General features: G+C 35.6%; 1 protein-coding gene across 1 annotated transcript in view; it reads right to left on the bottom strand.

Annotated features, from left to right (window-relative positions):
- The window catches only part of Rho1 (ras-like GTP-binding protein Rho1), a 55,338-nt gene extending 40,686 nt beyond the window's left edge, over positions 1-14,652 (bottom strand). Inside the window, exon 1 of the mRNA XM_065231920.1 lies at positions 14,395-14,652. Within this exon, the coding sequence (XP_065087992.1) occupies positions 14,395-14,434 (40 nt within the window). The 5' untranslated portion in view covers positions 14,435-14,652. The remainder of the gene's footprint in view (positions 1-14,394) is intronic.
- Positions 14,653-20,940: the final 6,288 nt, after the last annotated feature.

Genomic DNA, 20,940 nt, shown 5'->3' with positions numbered 1-20,940 from the left:
TCTCAAGAGCTGAAATCTGAAAAACCGGGAATTCTCAGGGAATTTTATTTCTCCTGAAAATACCTGGACGTATGAGGGATTCACAAATTTAATGTTTTTTTACAAAGGATATTCCAAAGAAATGAATGCATTTTAAAATAAAAACATTCAATATTCCTAGTTATTATCATTCACACATTTGAAATCGGAGCATCCTCGTATTTTTTTTGGTGAATACTTTGGAGGTAAAGGGGATGCTAAAAGGAGGATTACAATTGAATCTGAAAATAACTCCAGGAGATCTTCAAAGAAATTCGAAAAATAATTCCAGGAGAGATTGCCAAAGAAAGTAAGGGGAGAAATCTAAGGAATTTGTGAGGAGAAATGAAAATAAATTCTTAGGAGGCTTTCAACATGAGTAGAATTCCAAGGGAATGAGTGAGATTAAAAAAAGAAATATGAAATGAATTCAATGTAAATTCTGAGAATCTTTCCATAGGATTTCTTACTGAGGAGAATTTCAAGGCAATTCCTAGAAAAATTTAAAGAAAATTGGATTCAGAGGATAGTTGCGAGAAGTATTCTACCTATATTCTTATGATATTTTTTAGAGAATTCAGACAAGTGAATTTCTGGAATAATTCCAGGAGAGTTTCGGGAGAATACGATTGAATGTTCAGGAGAGCTCCAAGCGAATTTTCATGAGAAATCTCAATTGATTATGCAATGGACTATTCTGAGGTCTTCAGAACAACTTGAAAGTTCCCAAAATATTCCTGAAGTTAATGAAATTGCCTTGAAGTTCTTTTGTAGTTTGAGAAACTAGCCTGATGCTCACAATACTTCTCATCATTGTTTTTAACTTTTCTAATTTTTTTCGAACTTCCTAAAGTTTCCACAATTTTCCTAAAGATCATGAAACTTCTCTAAAGTTTTAACAATTCACTGAATTTCTCCAAACTATTTTTTTAAATTTATGTAATTTCGCTGCTCTGGAATATTTTTGCTCTGAGGATATCAAGCTGAACATTGCATTAGGTCCAGGCATGGAAAATCATTTACATTCATTTCATGCAATCATGCAATCATTTGCCTCTAACTTTTTTGATCAACAGCATTCCGCAAAATGATGTATGGAGCTTTAGTAGGTTTTGTTATAAGCTACAACTTTTGCCCATAACTCACATCTGTATCTCTTATGCATCACGAATTAGAGCGGGCAGAACTTGTTACTGTTTTTCAGTGAATGTAATATACATTCACTGAAAAACAGTAGTGGCTTCTGTTCAATCTGGTTCGTCATACATAAGAGATACGGATTTGAATTGTTAACATAAGTTGTAGCTAATAACAAAACCTACAAAAGCTCCATACACTATTTTGCAGAATTCTGTTGCTGAAAAAAGGTTAGGGGCAAATGAATGTAAATGAATGCAAATGATTTTCCCTGCCTGATTAGGTCCTAAGTAACATTTATCGATTCTCTTCGTCGACTTCCTCTTTCGTTTATAACTTGAGCACATAACCGTTTCTTGATCTGTTTGACGTATTAGATGCTACATAAAAGCTTCTTTTATCGAACGGCTGAAAGTCTCTATAATAAAGAAATCAATCAATCAATCTTTTATCGATGTGTGTGCTTGAAGTACCTGGGAATGTATTTACATGGCCGTGGGGATGCAAAGAGAAAGTCGACGAAGAAAATCTGTCAATGTTACTTTGGACCTAATGCAATTTAAGCTTGATATCTGTTCTTTCTTGAAGTTTTTTTTAGCTTTTTAGCGAAATCAATATTTTTTTTGGAGTTCTCGAAACTTCCCTAACGTGTTTGCATTTCTCATGAAGCTTGTTGTACTACCCTGAATTTAATTGAACTGTTCTAAAAATATTTATGCTTCCGTGAGCTTCTGGACTTATGTGAAAACCTCATTATAGCCATCACTGCTGTCAAAAATAGTGATTTTAGTGACCATGTTGAAGAAATAAGTGACTAAATAGTGACTTATAGTTGTAAAAATAGTGACTAAAAAGTGACCCTTAATTGAATTAAAAGTAAATTTTATTGAAAACTCTTAGGAATTTATGTGAACTTCAAAGCAAAATTCCAATGGCATTCTGAGCATAATTTCATAAAGTTTGTGGGAGAAAACAAATTCGTTGCATAAGTCTTTGCATTTTTTTTAAATACTAAAAGAAGGATCACGATTAAAAGGAATTCGGAAAATAAATTCAGGAGAGTTTGCCAAACAAATTATGAGAAGAAATCTAAGGAATTTGTGAGTAGAAATGCCAATGAATTCTAGGAGACTTTCAATGTGAGTAGAATTCCAAGGGAAAGAGTGAGATTCAAAAGGAAATCTGAAATGAATTCAATGAATATTCTGATAATATTTCCAAAGGGTGTCTTATTGTGGAGAATTTCAAGGTAATTCCGGGGAAAACTAAACGAAAATTGAATTCGGAGGAAAGCTTCATCGAAATTTCCATTGAATATGGAATGAACTATTCTGAGAACTTCCCAAATTTTTCCTGAAGCTAATGAATCCGCCTTGAAGTTCTTTTGTAGTTTGAGAAACTAGCCTGATGCTCACAATACTACTCATCAAATTCTTAAACTTCCCTGAACTTTATATGACTTCTTAAAGTTTCTTTAATTTTTCTAACGATCATGAATCTCTTCTAAAGGTTTAACAATTCGCTGAAGATCTCTAAATTCTTTAAACTTTATGTGACTTCTCTTATGTTAACGGAACTGCTCTGAGGTTCTTTGTTCTTTTCTGAAATTCTCAAAACTGCTCTAACGGTTTTGCAGTTCTCATGAAGCTTGTTGTACTGCGCTGAATTTAATTGACCCGTCCTTAAAATGTTTAAGCTTCAGTGAACTTCTGAACTTATGCGAAGACGTCTCTGAAGTTATATGATAATCTGGGAACGGCTTTAAATTTCCCACTAATGTTCTGACTAATGGCTGACCCTGAAATTCCTCCAATTTTCGGAGCTTACTAAACTTCTTTCAAATACTCCCGCATTTTGCTAATGTTAATAAAAATTCCTGAAGTTCACGGATCTCCTCTTAAGCTCCATAGATTTATATAAAGTTCTCGAAATGTTTCTAAAGACCACTGTCCTTCTGTGAAGTTTTTGAAGTTTTTCAAAATTTCTGGAACTTTTGTGCTCCCGCAGTTTTCATGGAATTAGAACGAAAAATTAATATAGTTTTATGATTTCCCCTGAAGTTCTCATGAAACTTCCATTAAATTATCGACACTAATTTAAAACTTCTTCGATAGTCTAGACTTTCCTGCAACAGAAGTTCTATCGGAGCTTTGCTAAAGTTTCCGGAACTTCCATAAGGTTTCTACAATTTTCTTAAAATTATTTGAACTGCCCTTTGATTCTCTGATCTGTCTTGATGTTCTCGAAGCTTCCCTAAATCTCTCAATTCTATTTAAGATAAATTTCCCTGAAATTCTTTGGACTTTGAAGTTCCTGAAATATTTCTGGAGTTTTCATAAATTCTTTGATGGTCTCTGTACAGCCCTGAAATTCTTGGAATATCTTAAGGGTTCTATTTTTTTTTCTAAATTTACGATCATATATATTTAAACTGCTCCAAAAAGTCTGAACTAAAGTCATGGGCACTGCTCTTAAGATCTGAAATTCCCCAAAGATCTCGAGATCTAGATTTTCTAAGGTGCTTAGAACTTCTTAAAAAATTGCACAATACCCCTCAAGGTTTCTATATTTCTCAAGTTCGCTTAACACCTGTGATGTACTCTGAAATTCTATGAGCTTCATAAAATTTCCTGAACATTTTCGGATGTTAAAAAAAAAACCGATTTGAGGATCTTAAAGCTTCCAGTAAGCTCCCCATAATTTCAGTGTGTTAAGTTCCCTTATGTTACCGTAGTTTATGTATGGAGCTTTACTAAAACTCTCAGCATTTCCTTTCATTCCTCAGACTTCTTCAAAGTTCCTACAATTGTTGTGAAGTTAATGGGACTGCAATAAAGATCTCAAATCTTTCATAAAGTTAATTACGAACTTGAAATATATCATTTAATGTTTTCCTTAATTCAGGAACTTTGAAAATGTTCAATATCTCGAACTTGTACATAGAATATTATCGGATCTTCCCTTAAGTTCCATAGACTTTTATGAAGTTCTCGAAATGTTTTTGAGGATCTGTGTACTTCTTTGAAATTTTCGAAGTTATTCTGAAATTTCAGGAACTTCTTTGAGCTCCCGCAACGAAATAATTAATATAGTTCTATGATTTTCACTGAAGTTCTCAAGATTTGTCAATTTTTGAAACTAATTCATAGCTTCTTCAGTAGTCTAGAGTTTCCTGATGCTTTTAAAACTGTCCAAAATATTCCTCAATTTCCTCAAAATTCTCTAGACTGCCCTGAATATCTTAGTATTTTGTTTAAGAGAACCCGCAATTTTACAGATTTTGATTGAATTGCCTTTGAGTTCTACAATTTTCCTTAAGTTGTATAAAGTTTATAAACGCTCACGGAACTTTGCCTTAAATCACTAATGTTCCCTGGAAAGTCCAACCCTGAAGTTTTCTATGCTTACCTTAATTTCTCTAAATTTATCAAATTTTCCGGTAGATTTTTCTGATATATATTTATAATACCCTGAATCTTCTCAAGTTTTCAGATCAATCATAGAATTCTCGGAATATCCCATAATTCAAAGGAACTCCTTGTTAGTCGCTGCAAATTTCGTTAAGTTAGTGGGATTTTTGTAATGTTATCTGATCGTCCTGGAAGTACTCGGAACTGCACTGAATATAACGAAACAATCGTAAAAATCTAAATTTCTTGAATCGGTGCTTGCTAAAAGTTTTTACATTTATTTAAATTAATGGAACTTCGTTGATGTTCTCTAATCAACTTAGCAAAATTTTCGATTTTTTTAAATCTTTAAATTTCCATAATATAACACCCTTGAATACTATCACATTTTCCGGATGTTCATATAATTTTTATTGCGTTCCAGAAATTTTCTCTGAGCAAAGCGAAGTTTCCGGATATTCCCGGAAATTTTCTTGAAACTTCTCTAAGCTTCCTGCAATTTCCTTGAAATTTGTTAAGCTGCCCTTTAATTCTATGATCTGTCTTGATGTTCTCAGAGCTTCCCTAAAGCTCTCAATTCTAATGAATATCTCGGTTTTGCTTTAAAATAAATGGAATTCTCGTGAACATCTTTAAACTTCCCTGGAATTCTCTGGCTTTCTGTGAAGTTTCTGAAATATTTCTGAAGTTTTCATAAATTTTCTGAACGTCTCTGTACTGAATCTCTCGGAACATCTTAAGGGTTCTCGATTTTATTTCAGCACATCATGGAATTGGGTTCTTTAATTTCGAAAAATATATCGGTTTTTATACATCATCTGAAAGAGCTTTGTTTTCTGAGCAGAGCGATATTTTTTTCGAACCCACATATCTTCTCGATTTTTAATTCAATATTTAAAGCAAAATAATAAGTTCACTGTTTGACACTAAACTGACAAACTGATAGCTCACTCCCATACAAAGTGACACCGAGGGGCGCTAATAAGGTGATTTTTGCAAATGTAATTGTACTTATTTAAAATAGTTCCAGTGTACCAAAATTGATGGAATTTTGGGTTTGGGTTCCATTTTTAATGCAGATTACGAATATGCATTTACCTCGATACCTTTAAAGAACCCAATTATCCTGAATTTGTCTAAACTTACGCTTATAGATTTTTTAGCCAATCCAATAGTTTGGGCTAAAATTTCGCGGACTTCCGCTTCTCTGGAATTCTCCATGATCTCTAGATCTAGTTTTTCTTAGATAAATAGAACTTCTTAAAAGTTTCCACAATTTTGCTAGTACGAAACTTCGAGACATTAAAAAATGTTGTGATCTTAGACTTACTAAAATGAAGTAAAGCTGTTTCTTTAAAACTAATTGTCATGTCTTAAAAACGTTTGCGTTAATTGTTGTTTTACGAAATAAATCATATTTTCAAAGCATTTCATAAATAGCTTTCTTATTAGAAACCTGGAAATTATCCGCCAAAGTTATGGAAAAACCTGTAAAACTCAGGAAACTTTATTTAGCCAAATGAGTGGACACCCTGTAGATAGAGAAAGACGATTAAACGTAAAAAAAAAACTCTTTACAAGGTCATCAACTTCGAATTGTTTAAAAACTAGAACAAAATGTAGGCCTTTCCTACACACTGCAATAAAAATGATCAATATTGAAGCAAATTCACGTTAAAAAACGAGTTTAAAATAGTGACTGATTACAAGAAAAAGTGACTTTAGTGACTTGCTTGAAAAAAGTGACCAAGTCACTAAAAAGTGACTCGCTACCAGCCCTGAAATAATGAATAAGTGACCAACAAATTTAAAATGAGACTTCAAAATTATCATAAAACTTTCGGAAATAGAATCAAGAAAATTGATTCGTCAGTCATCCAAAAAAGGCAAGCATCGGTACGCATGTGTCAAAAGTTTATTTTGCAAGATCTTGTACAGCTACACACTACGAAAGTTCTCTGAGACCAACACATGTAAGCGGCTCTTTTGACATAAGAATTCGTTGAAAGAAATGAGAAAATCAATTCAATCAAACGTTCTCTAATGAATGATAATGTCATTTCAAACAGAATGCAAACTGCTGTAAATTATGTTTCGTCGTGGTGCACTAAAGAAGGGTTGAATGTAAACCCTTCTAAGGCCACTATTGTACCGTTCACACGGAAAAGGAAATTTTCTATAAATAACTTTAAATTTAAAGAAACTTCTTTAGAACTTTCACGAACGGTCAAGTATCTGGGAGTCATTCTTGACAGTAAACATAACTGGAACTCACATATAGAGCAGGTTGTTAATAAGGCAATAAATGCTCTTTGGATAAGTAAGAAAACTTTTGGTAGGAAATGGGGCCTAAAACCAAAAATGATCCACTGGATTTATTAGACGAATATCCTACGCATCATTGGTTTGGCGGCCGAAAACTAATGAAAAATCGGCTCAGAAAAAGCTGGGGAGACTGCAAAGACTTGCTACTCTCTCAATAATTGGTGTAATAAACAGCACACCGAGTATGTCACTAGATGCTCTACTTTATCTGCTTCCGTTGCATCAGTTTATCCAATTAGAAGCTGAAAGGAGCGCTTTAAGGGTTCAACGAACAAAGTACTTCCTTGAAGGTGATCTTACAGGACACCTTAGCATTTTAAAATTGTTTGATATTGATGCTCTTGTGTTAAAAAATGAAGACTGGATGGAGAAAAAATATAATTTCGATGCACAATGCAGCAGAATTTGATCGTAATGTTTGGGAAAGTGGGGAACCAAACATCAGTCCGGGTCCAACTGTTTTTTTTTTATACAGGCGGTTCAAGATTGAACAATGGTGTGGAAGCAGGGGTAACTGATCCATGGATAGCTATCTCAATATCTATGGGTTACTGCCCAACCGTGTTCCAAGCAATTCTTGAATGGTCTGTAATATGCTTGCGCAGAAACTATAAACATTCGAATATCTGCATTATGTCTGATAGTCAAGCAGCGTTAAATCATAGAGGTAACTCTAAGACCAGAAGGTCCCGAAGAAATGTGCTCAACTCTGGTACTCTCTTCGGTCCCAAGCTAATCGATGCACCCCTTGAAACATAGGAAAATCCACGAGCCCCTCATTTTATCTGTCAAACTTTCATAGCGAATCAAAACAAACCTAGTGTAGTACTAGAATTTCGGCTGGAATAGGGCACGTTAATCGATTTGCTTGGGACCAATAGGCTAGTCAAGTAGTGAGCCAATTGGAAATCGTTAGTTTCGTATTGATTGTTGATATCTCCATGAGGACCAACACGGTTTTGTGTCCAATCGATCAACGACAACAAACCTGATGCGCTTCACATCATACATTACGAATAGCATGGTGGACGATACCAGACCGACGCTATCTACACGGATTTATCAGCAGCATTTGACAAAATCAACCACGCAATCGCCATAGCTAAACTTGAACGACTGGGGATCAACGGATCCTTACTGTCCTGGTTCCAGTCATATCTCACCGAGCGCCAACTCTGTGTTTCAATAGAGGAGTGTTATTCGTGTACCTTCCCAGCAAACTCAGGCCCAGGGAAGTCACCTCGGGCCTTTCCTCAAACCCTTCTTCTGAGAATGTAATCTTTGCTATCAAATTCGTTCGAAGCATTAACCTTTGAGCGGCAAATTACGCGTTTGTACCTGTCTCATAGCGTTCGTGTGAGAAGATGGAAGAGTTGCCAGTCTTCTTGATTTGTTGTCTTCGCTTAAACCCAAAGAAATGCTCAGTAATACCAACCGGTGAAAACTAACGATTCAAAATTGGCTCACTACTTGACTAGCCTATTGGTCCGAAGCAAATCGATTAACGTATCCCATTCTAGTCAAAATTCTAGTACTACACAATGTTTGTTTTGATTCGCTATGAAAGTTTGACAGATAAAATGAGGGGTTAGTGGATTTTCCCTCGGATTTTCCTATGTTTCGAGGGGTGAATCGATTAGCTTTGGACCGAAGATAGTACCAGAGCTGAGCCAAAAAGTTGAGCTCGTTTCTTCGGGACCTTCTGGTCATAGAGTTACCTCTATGGTAATACCAATACACGAACCGCTCATTTTATCTGTCAAACTTTCATAGCGAATCAAAACAAACATAGTGTCGTACTAGAATTTTGACTATAATGGGGTACGCTTATAGATGTACTTGGGACCAATAGGCTAGTCAAGTAGTGAGCCAATTTAAAATCATTAGTTTCGTATTGATTGTTGATTAAATGCTTTAAAATCAGCAACATGCAATTCAAAACTCGTATGGGAATGTGCAATGTCACTTCAGGAATTGGCCTGTCAAAAACAAGTAAACCTATATTGGGTTCCTGGCCACCGTGGAATTGAAAAAGCCGACTTGTTAGCCAGGCAAGGATCATCTCAGCAATTCATAGGACCAGAACAATTCTATGGAGTTTCTGCTTGTTCTCTTAAAATGGAGATCAAGAAATGGAAAAAAATGAAAGTGGAGACCAATTGGTACAACACTTCCATTGTTAGGCAGTCGAAACGGTTCATAATTCCGAACACTTCAATGACTAGCAAAATTCTTGAATTATCAAAGAAAGATCTCAGTGTCTATACTGGTTTTATGGACATTGTCCATGTAAATATCATTTGAAGTTAATAGGAAAACTTCAAGCGGATATGTGTCGATTCTGTGGCATAGAAAAGGAAGACTCTGAACACCTGCTATGCTCTTGTGCAGCAATCTTCAATAAAAGGCGTATGTTTTCTGGATAAGGGGCTGGCAGAACCCTTTGATATTTGGAATGCAGGTCCCAGTCAAGTAGTACATTTCATTCGAAATGTAATACCTGGCTGGGAAAATGCTTTTGGTCAGTCTATGTCGGTCGCTTCACAAAATAGTGATAGGGTAGAGAACTACTTCGGTCTAATCGCCACTTTGGGACTATCGAGCAGAAGTCTTCAAATAAATCCATGATTTCACAGTTAAAAAGTCAATTATCCGTTTGGTACGACACTTAAGTTAATAAGCTACCAAACGAAGTCAATGAGAACGCATGATATGAAGGTTTGCAACCATTATTCCCAAAAAACAAAAGAAGCGCTCCGACCGAATCAATTTTTATCTTCATTCGATAGGCCGAAGTGAATTCATTGGCGTTTCAATGCGATAGGCCGAGTTTAGAATCCGTAGGCCGAGTTTGGCGTCAAGAAGCAGTGTTAGACTTTTGACAATATCTCAACGATTGGTTTCTCTAAATCTTACGGTTCATACGGAAGGGTAAATAAATTTGGAAGTCATCAGTAATAATAACATTCCGTTTGGTGCTAAACTGCGCTAGATTAAAAAATACTAAGTGCTGAATGTGCATAATAGGCCGGAAATGGGGTGGTTAACCCTACGACATAACTGATAAAGCAATATAAAAACGGAGAATATCACAATAGATCAAAGTAATGGTCGCAGTGATGAATATACCCAACACGGAAAACAAACGTTCTCTTCGTCGACTTGCTTATGTTTCGGTTTAAGAACACTTAATTTTACATGAAATGTTTGTTTACGTTCCATGATTTACGTGGATTGTGTCTCTTGTAAAAGTAGTTATTTATAAGTGTGTAGTTTAACAAACTAACAACAGTGTATAACACGACTTTCAACAACAGAGATATTTTACCATATTTGAAATGCTTATGGTCTCCTGAATTAAAGTCTAGAATGAATCTATTCTCTAACACGTCACACTTTTTAGATACCACTCTCTTTATGATCTTTATGCGATCTACGAACTTGCAGAAGACATTGCCTATTATTAGAATTATTTTCGAAATGAGGGATGAAATGTCGAGGTAGCATTTTAAAATATTCTACACACATGCTCTGGATACCCAGATCTAATTTTTGCATTGATGAAAAAACTACAAGGGACAGCCCTATGGAGTTGTACGCAATGGTGACGTAGGACTGCATGGTCTTATATAATAAATCTTATTTGTTAACTGCAGCAGGAGCTTGTGTTTTGTGTAGGAATAAGAATTTGAGCGGGGTTCTCTCTGTTTATAATCTTTAGTATGACGCGCTTGACATAGATGGCCCACAGCAACTCACGAAGAGCTACTGATTCCTATCAATAGCGGTGCAGCTTCTTCCTCTTTTTATGAATGCTCATGTGGGCTGCAGCTCGCTGCTAGCAGGCAGCTTTTCGTTGTGCACTGGAGAACACAGGGTGTCGACTCAACTAAGAAAACAAAATTCCCTGATATTCCCTGATTGTCCAGTAATTTTCAAAAAAATTCCAGGTACAGTACCTCAGCTATAACTTTCCTCAGAATATATTAGTGCTTTATGGACATTTTTTTTTTTCATGAAATACCACAAGGACCTCTAAGGCTCTAACCCATGAAGAGTGGTCCAGCACAATTTCAAATTAAATAAAGCGTTCCATACATTTTATAGAATGCAAAAAAGGCAGAAATCTCGTGTTACCAAGAACGGAAAGGATCCGCATTCTACCCTAGAGACATATACATTAATCCAAATCTCCTTCATCTTCATGGTGACCAGCAAATCTCGATTAGCAATTTTCCCGTTTTTCTCCCGGAATTTTGGAAATTATCGCGGTTTAGGTATTTTAATTAAGCACAAATCTGAATGCGATTAAACCTAAGGTTAAATGGGTAATTTCTAAGACAGCAACACCTTTGTTGGATCTTGAATTTGGATCTGCGACAGGTTTGAAGTCTTCACAATTTGTTTATGTAAATTTCGCTCAACACTTGACAGGCTTTTATTTCCTTGTTCTCAAGCCTTTCCTTTAGATTAATTTCCTTTCACATAGATCATTCCAGAATTCTTCTAAAATAAATTTGAAATTCTCTCTGGAAAGCCCTTGATTTTTTTATAATAGTACAGAAATTCTCTGTAGAACACTAAAAAAAAATTTAAATTTCATCCTTTCTACGAATTTTAGACTCTTTCTAAGAATTTGCTGGAGCTTAAATTTTGTTATATTTGAATGAAATTCTCCGTAGAATTCACCTCAGACCATCAATTCAAAAGAGCTTATTAGCGTTTTTGAGCTAAACTTGTAATCCCCCTTCCCCACCAACACCATCTGGCAGGCGAAATTCTCACGCCGAGAGTTGTCTCCAAATTTTGGTCAGAATTATCTTAGAGTTCTCCTCTACATTATTCTGAAAATTGCATGGAATTCTCATTAACATTCTCTAGAATTTTTTTTCGAAATGTGCTTGGAATTATACTTGTACTATCCTTATAGATCTTCGCATAATTATCTTGGAATTGTCCCATCGAAATTCGCGTTCCTTGGTATTTTTCAAGAATCCTGGAATACTCTTTACTCTTGGGAGATCTAGTAAAAACCCTGGTAGAGGTTTTCCTAAAGCTCCCTAGAAAATATTCTCAGAAATATCTTGGTGTTATCTCCTTAAAGTGACTGTAGCTATCCTGAAAATCTAGACCAGTCCAAGGGTCTTGAAATCTTATTGTTTTCGAAGAAAGAACGAGGTATATTTTTCCAGATTTGCATTTCTGCATTTCACATCTGAAACACTTGTTTTTAATCCCATTATATTTGTTTTGCCTTGAGCACATTTTGAGACTCAGCTTCATAAGAAAATTATACCGGATAATATGTTTAACCAAAAGCTAGTGTACGGGCGGTCTCCACTGGTGGGAAAAAGTAAAAATGACGCTTTCATCTCCAAAATTCTTTGAGTTAAATCCATCTAAATTGCAGTAGCAGCAACATTACCATACTAAAACTTTACTGTGAAGCTAATTTTACGAGCTAACCAGGTTTTCAATGAAGACCTAGAATACTTAACACAGCCACTCTATGCTGTCAAAGCAATTCTTGTCTACGTATCTTTGAATCATTATTCAATCATAAAAGTGCTACTCCAAGCAATAAAAAAAAAACCTCCCAAGCAAGACCATTATCCTAAATTCTCATTTATTTATTTCTCTGAGCTAATCAAGCTGTTAGGAACACAATAAGGAACAAGAACTAGAAATATTTAGAAAAAAAATCATTATCTTCTCTTAAAACTGGGTTTCAACAAGGCAAGTCAATTGATCAACTCAGTTGAATTCAACTGACTTGAACGTGTAAACTATGCCATTTAACTGACTTAAATTGAAAAAAGTTGAACCAGGCTCAACTTTTCAAGCCAATTGAATTCAACTGAGTTAATCAATGACTTGCCTTGTCTAAGCCCAGCTTAACTCTTAATCATTCTTGCATTTACTCAAAAGTGCTCCAATGCACTCAAGGGATTGATTTTTGTTGGACACAGCTGGATAGAGCAGACGCAGAATCTACTTGAAAGTTAAATTTTGTCAGACGAAATTGGGTATAACATCTATTAAGGAACGCACATTTCCATAAGCAGCTTAATTTTGCAACATCTAACAACGTCTAGCCTCTCTACGGAACTGAATTTTTATCTCGATTCAACTCAGGAATGTGACAACACCCAGTGGAGCTGAATTTATAATAGGCTCAAAATCATCAGAATACCCTCTTATTTGCGTTACTTTTGCTCCACTTGCAAAAATGCAACAGCAAGCATTAAACAACCACAACTGCGCAACTCTATTTAAAATTTGAAATTTAAAACCAACCTCAAACTACAACGAGCAATTAAGTTGTTTGAAACTAGCGTAATCAGCCATACTTATTAATATGTTTCTGTTATAAAGAAATACTTCCCTGACTTTGAATGAAATTCCCTGACAATCCCTGATTTTCCAGGTCCAAAAAGGAATTCCCTGATATTCCCTGACTCTCCAGGTTTTTCCAGGTAGTCGACACCCTGAGAACACCACCACTCACCACGCGGTGATTGAATAAGCACCGTTTGGTGAGACCGGATGAAATTTAACTATGAAATCTGTGTTAGGGAAATCGCTTTGCGCAGGCAATCGGTGATAATTTTAACTATCAAAACCAGATGTTATTCGTGCAATTTTCAATAGTGACATTTTGAAAAATGATAGTCTTAAATTTTACAGATGCGTAGAAATAAACCTGATCGATTGATGCTAAAATTATTGAAATTTGTTCAGGGGCAGCTAAGTTATTAACGTTCAAAATCTTTCATAATTTTGTTACATATTCCATTTTCAGTTTTCACTTAGTGTACCCTCATATAGAAATCACAGACGTGGTCCTACGTCAAAATGTGAATTTGTTTTTCCGTCCTCTATATACTTTTTTATAGGTTTCCAGTAAGTATGACATTCTATACGAAACAATAGGTCTTTTCCCGTACTTGTTTTCTTTTTTGCTTTTACTGTAGGTTGCTGCATCTTGCTGTACAGAATCTTTCAGAAAATCATGTACGGGAACAGACCCAATATCAAGAACGAAAACACTCAATGAAAAGGAAAACAACCTACAAGATTTATAATAATTACATAAATGATCATAGCAAAACAAGAGCACAACACAAAATTACTATGGAACGAAAAATAAACAAAAATCCATTTATAATTAGAGCGTTGTTTAAATCACCACCGTAGAGGAAACACATTGATAGCGAAAAATTGTGAATCGTAGTTTGTTTATTTTCGTCTTGTAGAAAAAATTCGGCAATCTAGTGCCAAAAGTATGTACCATTAAGTAAAAATGGGCAAGCGATGTATTTTAATTATAAAATAAGAAAATATGGGAATACAAGCACACATAAGCAAATTACGTACACACATTAAAAAAAAAACAGTCTGCTAAAAATGTACAAGTCAGCGACGCAAATTCGACATTCATATGCGTATGCGCGCGCTTGTATACGTCAGAGTGAGATAGATAGGAAAGGAAAAAAATATATACCTGAGTTAGCTGGAGCAGAGACGCATGAAAAACACCACATTACTTTACTGCCGGACAGCACACATGCAAGGAGTTGGACACTATTTTTTTTTGATTCGGTTGCTTTTTCTGTAGACTATTTTCCTCCAGACACAAAATACGCACACGAGAAAGAACGAGAGCAATAGGTAGTAGTGTGTGGAATAGGAGAGAACGAGACAGACTGCAGCGGTAAGATGATTTTTTTATTGGTTTCGGGTGTAGGTTGTGCAGAAGAGAAGGTACCTCTTTTCTCTTTTTCTATTTTTTCACTTTGTCGTCTTAAATTTCAGGCTGCAAATAATATTATGACGGAAGGGAAATTTTCCTTTTGATTTATTTTTCAGCCACTGTACGCACTGCGAAACCACTTTTTACAATACACAAACGTGTGCAGTAATCGAAGAAACAATGGGACACAAAAAGCACAAATGTAGACACAACGTCTGACGACGGATGCGAGAAAGAAGCACACACACAAACACTCGTAGTGCTACGCGACCGCGACAACGCCTTCTTTGATCAACAATAATTCTGTGGCAAATGTTCCACTTTTTTCTCTTTTTTTTTACCGTGCAGAGCAGGATTTTTTTTAATAATTTCCACCGTGAAATTCCTCGTGAAAGCACAAGAGCAGGAACTAGAACAACAGAAATTCACATTAAGGAAGAAAAATCAACTTTCCAGGATGCTAGTAGCGTACAACTCACGACGGCGACGTCCAGACGTAGAAATTCGCGTGAGCACTCGTTTACAAACCCAGCCGCAGACTGTTTTCACTTCACTCCTAGCTACTTGGCACTCTGTTGCTGATGCACTCTGGCTCTCGAGCTAGTAGTCTCTGGTCTGCCACTCTGCCTGCCAAAGCGTATCGCACAACACAGCTTCATCGCTGGACACGCACACACCGTTGGAAAACTCCCATTTTGAGCTCCTGTGCAGAGCAGCGGGTAACTCGCACATACATTCATACATCGAAAAGGCCCGATGACGATTGACGACGATGGTTTTTATTTGGCTAAGTTGGTATTTTCGTGGATCTAGGTGTTGGTATAACAGGTGGAATAGAACTCCCTTCAGTCAGAAAGTTCTTTGCTGTTAATGTTCATGAAAAGTTCACTATTTTGCCATAAGAAATGCAACAAATCGGCTTATATATAAAGCAAAATAATAACATCACTGTTTGACACTAAACTACCAAATTGACAGCTCGCCCCCATATAAAGTCCCACCGAGAGGCGCTATGTGATGATTTTTGTTAATGTAATCGGACTTATTTAAAATAGTTCCAGTTTATCAAAATTGATAAAATTGTAGATTTCGGGTCCATATTTTATGCAGATATCGTATATGAATTTACCTCAATACCCTTAATGAAGCCAATTAGGTTCTTTAATTTTGAAATATATTATAGCGATTATACATTATCTGAAAGCGCTTTGTTTTCTGAGCTCAATGATATTTTTTTCTATCTCATTAACATCCTTCTCGATTTCTAAATCTAGATTTATAGCCAAAATCCACTTCACTTTTTGACACAAAACTAAAAAAATACATCTTGCTCCCATAAAAAGTACTACCGAGGGGCGCTAAGATGTAGATTTTTGCTAATGTAATCACACTTATTTAAAATAGTTCCATTTTGGATTTCGGTTCCATTTGACATGCAGATTACGAATATGCAATTACCTCAATACCCTTAAAAGAACTCAATTGACAAAAATGTTACATGCGACCCAATCAAAAAGGACTTCGGAATTGGGGTCTTTAGGGGTAAATATTGAGGTAAATGCATATTCGTAATCTGCATTAAAAATGGAACCCAAACCCAAAATTTCATCAATTTTGGCACACTGGAACTATTTTAAATAAGTACGATTACATTTGCAAAAATCACCTTATTAGCGCCCCTCGGTGTCATTTTGTATGGGAGCGAGTTGTCAGTTTGTCAGTTTAGTGTCAAACAGTGAAGTTATTATTTTGCTTTAAATCTTGATTTAAAAATCGAGATGAAAGTGTGTGGGTTGAAAAAAATATCGCTGTGCTCAGAAAACGAAGCTCTTTTAGATGATATATAAAAACCGATATATTTTTCAAAATTGAAGAACCCAATTATGTTGACCGATATTACATTTTTTGCTGTGTTTAAAGCGAAAATCCACTTTACTTTTTGACATTGAGGTAATTGCATATTCCTAATTTGCATTACAAATGGAATCGAAATCCAAAATTTCATAAATTTTGGAGCACGGGAACTATTTTAAATAAGTGTGATTACATTATAAAAAATCACCATCTTAACGCCCCTCGATAGTACTTCGTATGAGAACGAGCTGTCAGTTTGTTAGTTTTGTGTCAAGCAGTGAAGTGATTATTTTGCTTTAAATCTTGATTTAAGAATTGCGATGGAAGTATATGGGATCAAAAAAAATATCATTTTGCTCAAAAAAAAAAAAAAAAAAAGACGCCCTTTCAGATGATGTATGAAAACTGACATATTTTTTTGAAAATTAAAGAACCCAATTCATAGGCATGCCGGCAGACGGTAATCAACGTTGGTAGAAACCAAAGGGGAGGAGGTAACTGTCAAATACGAACAATCGTCGCCTAGCTCGCATAACGGGTTCCAACGAGGTTCCAAACGACAACAAGAAACGATGATTTGTTGATGTTTGGAGCCAAATTCACATATAGAAAATTTGTCTGTGGAAAATCCATGAGTTCCGATTCTGTCGTTCTCCGTCTGGTGAAATGGGTGACAGAGTTTGACATCACACTCTCAACCATTTTAACAGCGGGAGAACGAAAGAGACGACACATTTAGTGGGCCTTACCCTAACAAACAAATACCATAAACGAACGGTAACCTGGATGATAGAACAATAGGGATAACGATAAGACCAGAAGGTCCCGAAGAAACGTGCTCAACTTTTTGGCTCAGCTCTGGTACTATCTCCGGTCCTTTAGCTTATCGATGCACCCGTAGAAACAAAGTAAAATCCATGAACCCCTCGTTTTATCTGTCAAACTTTCATAGCGAATCAAAACAAACATAGTGTAGTGCTAGAATTTCGACTAGAATGGTGTAAGTTAATCGATTTGCTTGGAACCAATAGGCTAGTCAAGTAGTGATCCAATTTAAAATCGTTACCCTAATAAAAATAACCATAAAAGAGAGCTTAACGACGTGTTTGGGGTATCATCCAAACCATTTGTGGGATAGTTAACCCATCAGGGATATTGTTCGTTTATGGTATTTGTTTATTAGGGTAGTTTCCACCGGTTGGTAGAACTATCCCACAAATGGTTTGGATGATACCCCGTACACGTCATTAAGATCTATCTTATGGTTATTTTTATTAGGGTACCTATTTACATCTCATTGATGGATGATCAGTAGGCCGATTTGACAGCACATCCCATTAAAGCTTTACAGTAAACGTATGGACGTCTGTCAAAAATTGTCCCAATAGAACCGTCAAAATGCACCGCTTTGCTCTATTGGAACAGCTTTTTTCAGTTTTGTGGTGACAGTCGTCCATAATTTAACTACACAAATTTGATCACATCCATGTGAAATTCTCAATTACTCAAAATAAAGATGATTTGTCATCTTGTTATCACTTTGAAGACCATCTAGCACCATTTTATAGTATGGTGCGTGTTGAGTAAATCAAGTTCCGTTGCGTTTTCCGTCGAAAATTGTGAGTATCAATATGTTTGCTTAGAAAAGGCCAAAATGAACATTTATTGAATATTGGCGTCCTATACAACCAATTCTCCATTACCACCAGCATGATACAAACTTTCCTAAGTAAATTAACTTTATTTACACTTTCATCTTAGTGGAAATCGCACATATTCACCATTTTCCGAAAAATGCAGCTGCGCAGGAGGTAACCTCTTGCTGTGGGTGCAAACTTGTTATGCATAATTTTCCATGAAAACCTCTCCGATCCATACCGAAATAATAACAATTAGTTTTCAAACACGTTTTCTTACACGATTCAAGCAAAAGTTTCCACGGGAAATTATTAGTTTTTCTTTATGGACCAATTTGCCCCAAAAATCGTCTGTTTTACTTGGAAAATTTGGAAACTATCCTCCTTCTAGTAGTTCTCACTTCGAAATGTAGGAGGCGAAAGCTTGGAAAAGTTTCACTGCAAGACGCCAATTGGCCACCACAAGATGATTTGAGGGCTCAAAAATTTTGGTTATTCAAAAAGATACAAGTCTATCACAGTAATTTACTCCGAAATTCGAGCGCGGGTAGGCAATACTAATTTTGATCATTTGAAAAATCGGTATAAATCGGTATACAATTTCAAAAATCGGTATTCTGAGGAATCTTATCTGTGTATCGGTATCTACACAGAAAAAAAAGTTGTTAAATATTACATCCAAACTGCTGCAACCAGGTTGCAGCAGTTTGGATGTAATATAACGTTGTACGATGTACATCGATTTTGCGAACAAAATTACATCCATTGATGTAATATTGTATCTGCTTTTTGCTATAACATCATTATTTCATACATCAGCTTGATTTACATTGATCGATATTACATTTTTTTTGCTGTGTAGTTTGGAAATCGGTATAAATACCGATAAATCCGAGGGGGGCGACACATCTAAATTTCAAGTTTAGATGCTCAACAAATTTCACACTAGCGAATCAATCTTCGAAAAATCTTCTTTCATTTGGCGCATCTACTTGCATCGTGCATCATCTTTTTGCAGGAAATCTTCAGAATCGTCATCAATCTTCTTTCTGTCTACTCAGCGTGCGCGCAGCTTGCCACAGCAAAACACAATCTTTTCTGCATCGTAGATTGAGTCGTCCCCCTCGGATAAATCGGTATATCTGGCAACACTGATTCGGCTCTAGAATCGATCCACTGATTAAATCGGTACCAAAGAATCGATCTTTGATAGATTGATCTTTTGATTTTTATTTTAATACGCTTGTTTACGTTGGTACCTCTAGAAATTATTTCCTTTATACTATTCAATTGTTGTCGTGATGGCAAGGGGCTGGTCATTAACTACGTAGACAGTTTTTTTGCATTATTGACCCTCCCCTTGCGTAGACAATTGTCCATACCAAGTTTTTTTTTAAATTTGTATGGGCCGTTGCTAATTCAGCAGTTCCATTTCAAATGACGATTTTTTTTAATTTTTTGATCGACCTTCTACGATTCTGTTGAAACTTTGCACGGTTGTTTGTTATTGTCCAACATGCCATTTTACATATTTGGTTCCCTAGTTTTGTACACGAGTAACACTTGAAAAGGGCTTATGTAAAAATGATACGCATCAATAGAAAAACATATATCTTGCGAATGATTTGTTTGATTGAGATGGTGTCTTCGAAGAAGTTGCGGACAAGTATTGTGCCTTTCAAGAAAAAAAAATAAACACTGTAAAATATTATTTTTTTTACAAAAAAATCAAAATTATCAAAAAAAAATTAAAATTACTCAATTTGCTTATTTTTTTTATATTTATTTTGTAGTTTAGATTAAGTAATACCTACTGATACTGTGAATTTGCTGGGAAAATCATAAACAAAAAAGTTATGAATCATTTAAAAAATAAGTATTTTCCAAAATACCACCTACAGTTATCGAATATCTTTAAAATAGTGTTAATATTAAAACACATTAAATTTACAACAAAAAAGCTCATTATGTTTAAATTGCCCAAAGTTGTTATTTTCGAGATACTCGTAGGTTGAAATTCACTTGTCGCATAATTTGAGCAATTTTCACTCTTTACTTGTCTATACTTGTCCGCAACTTCTTCGAAGACACCATCTCGATCAAACGAATCGTTCACGAGATATATATTTTTCTATTGATGCGTATAATTTTTGCATAAGCCCTTTTCAAGTGTTAGTCGTGTGCAAAACTAGGGAACCAAATATGTAAAATGGCATGTTGGGTAATAAAAAACAACTGTGCAAAGTTTCATCATAATCGTAAAAGGTCGATCCGAAATGATTTGCGAATCTGTGTGGAACTGCTGAATTTTTAACCTCCCCTAACCTGTCCACGCAGTTTATGAACAACCCCTAATGAGCAATGAGTACAGGAAGGAGGTAGACCAACCTTCAAATGTTGCTGTATTCGTAAATATCTAAAACGCAAATAGGGACGTCATTGTAGGGAGCGATGCTGATGTTGACGTTATGTTCGTTAAATTTACTACGCAGTCTGTGGTGAGAGTAAATCGTTTTTTCGATTTAAATATACTTTAAAAGAAATTGAAGATCGAAAAGATCGAAAGAAGGGATCGATTTTTTCGATCTTTTCGTGGACAAAGAATCGATCCGAAAAATCGGAAATCGGGATGAAAAAGATCGATCTTCCAAAGATCGATCTAAGATCGCCCAATCCTAATCTACAGTACACTGAACCAAATTGTCCATACATCAATGTATGATTATTGCTTCACTTGAGCCCCATACGGATTATTTTTCTATTTGTGAAAGATTATCATTCTCTGATTCAGCTCTCAAAGCACAGA

The sequence above is a fragment of the Ochlerotatus camptorhynchus genome, unplaced genomic scaffold, assembly GCF_037179485.1.
Source record: "Ochlerotatus camptorhynchus isolate MF236.1 unplaced genomic scaffold, CSIRO-AGI_Acam_v1.1 ptg000361l, whole genome shotgun sequence".
Classification (NCBI taxonomy): Eukaryota; Metazoa; Arthropoda; class Insecta; order Diptera; family Culicidae; genus Ochlerotatus; species Ochlerotatus camptorhynchus.
The sequence above is the reverse complement of the archived record's forward strand: the minus strand, read 5'-3'. Positions and strand labels throughout refer to the sequence as shown.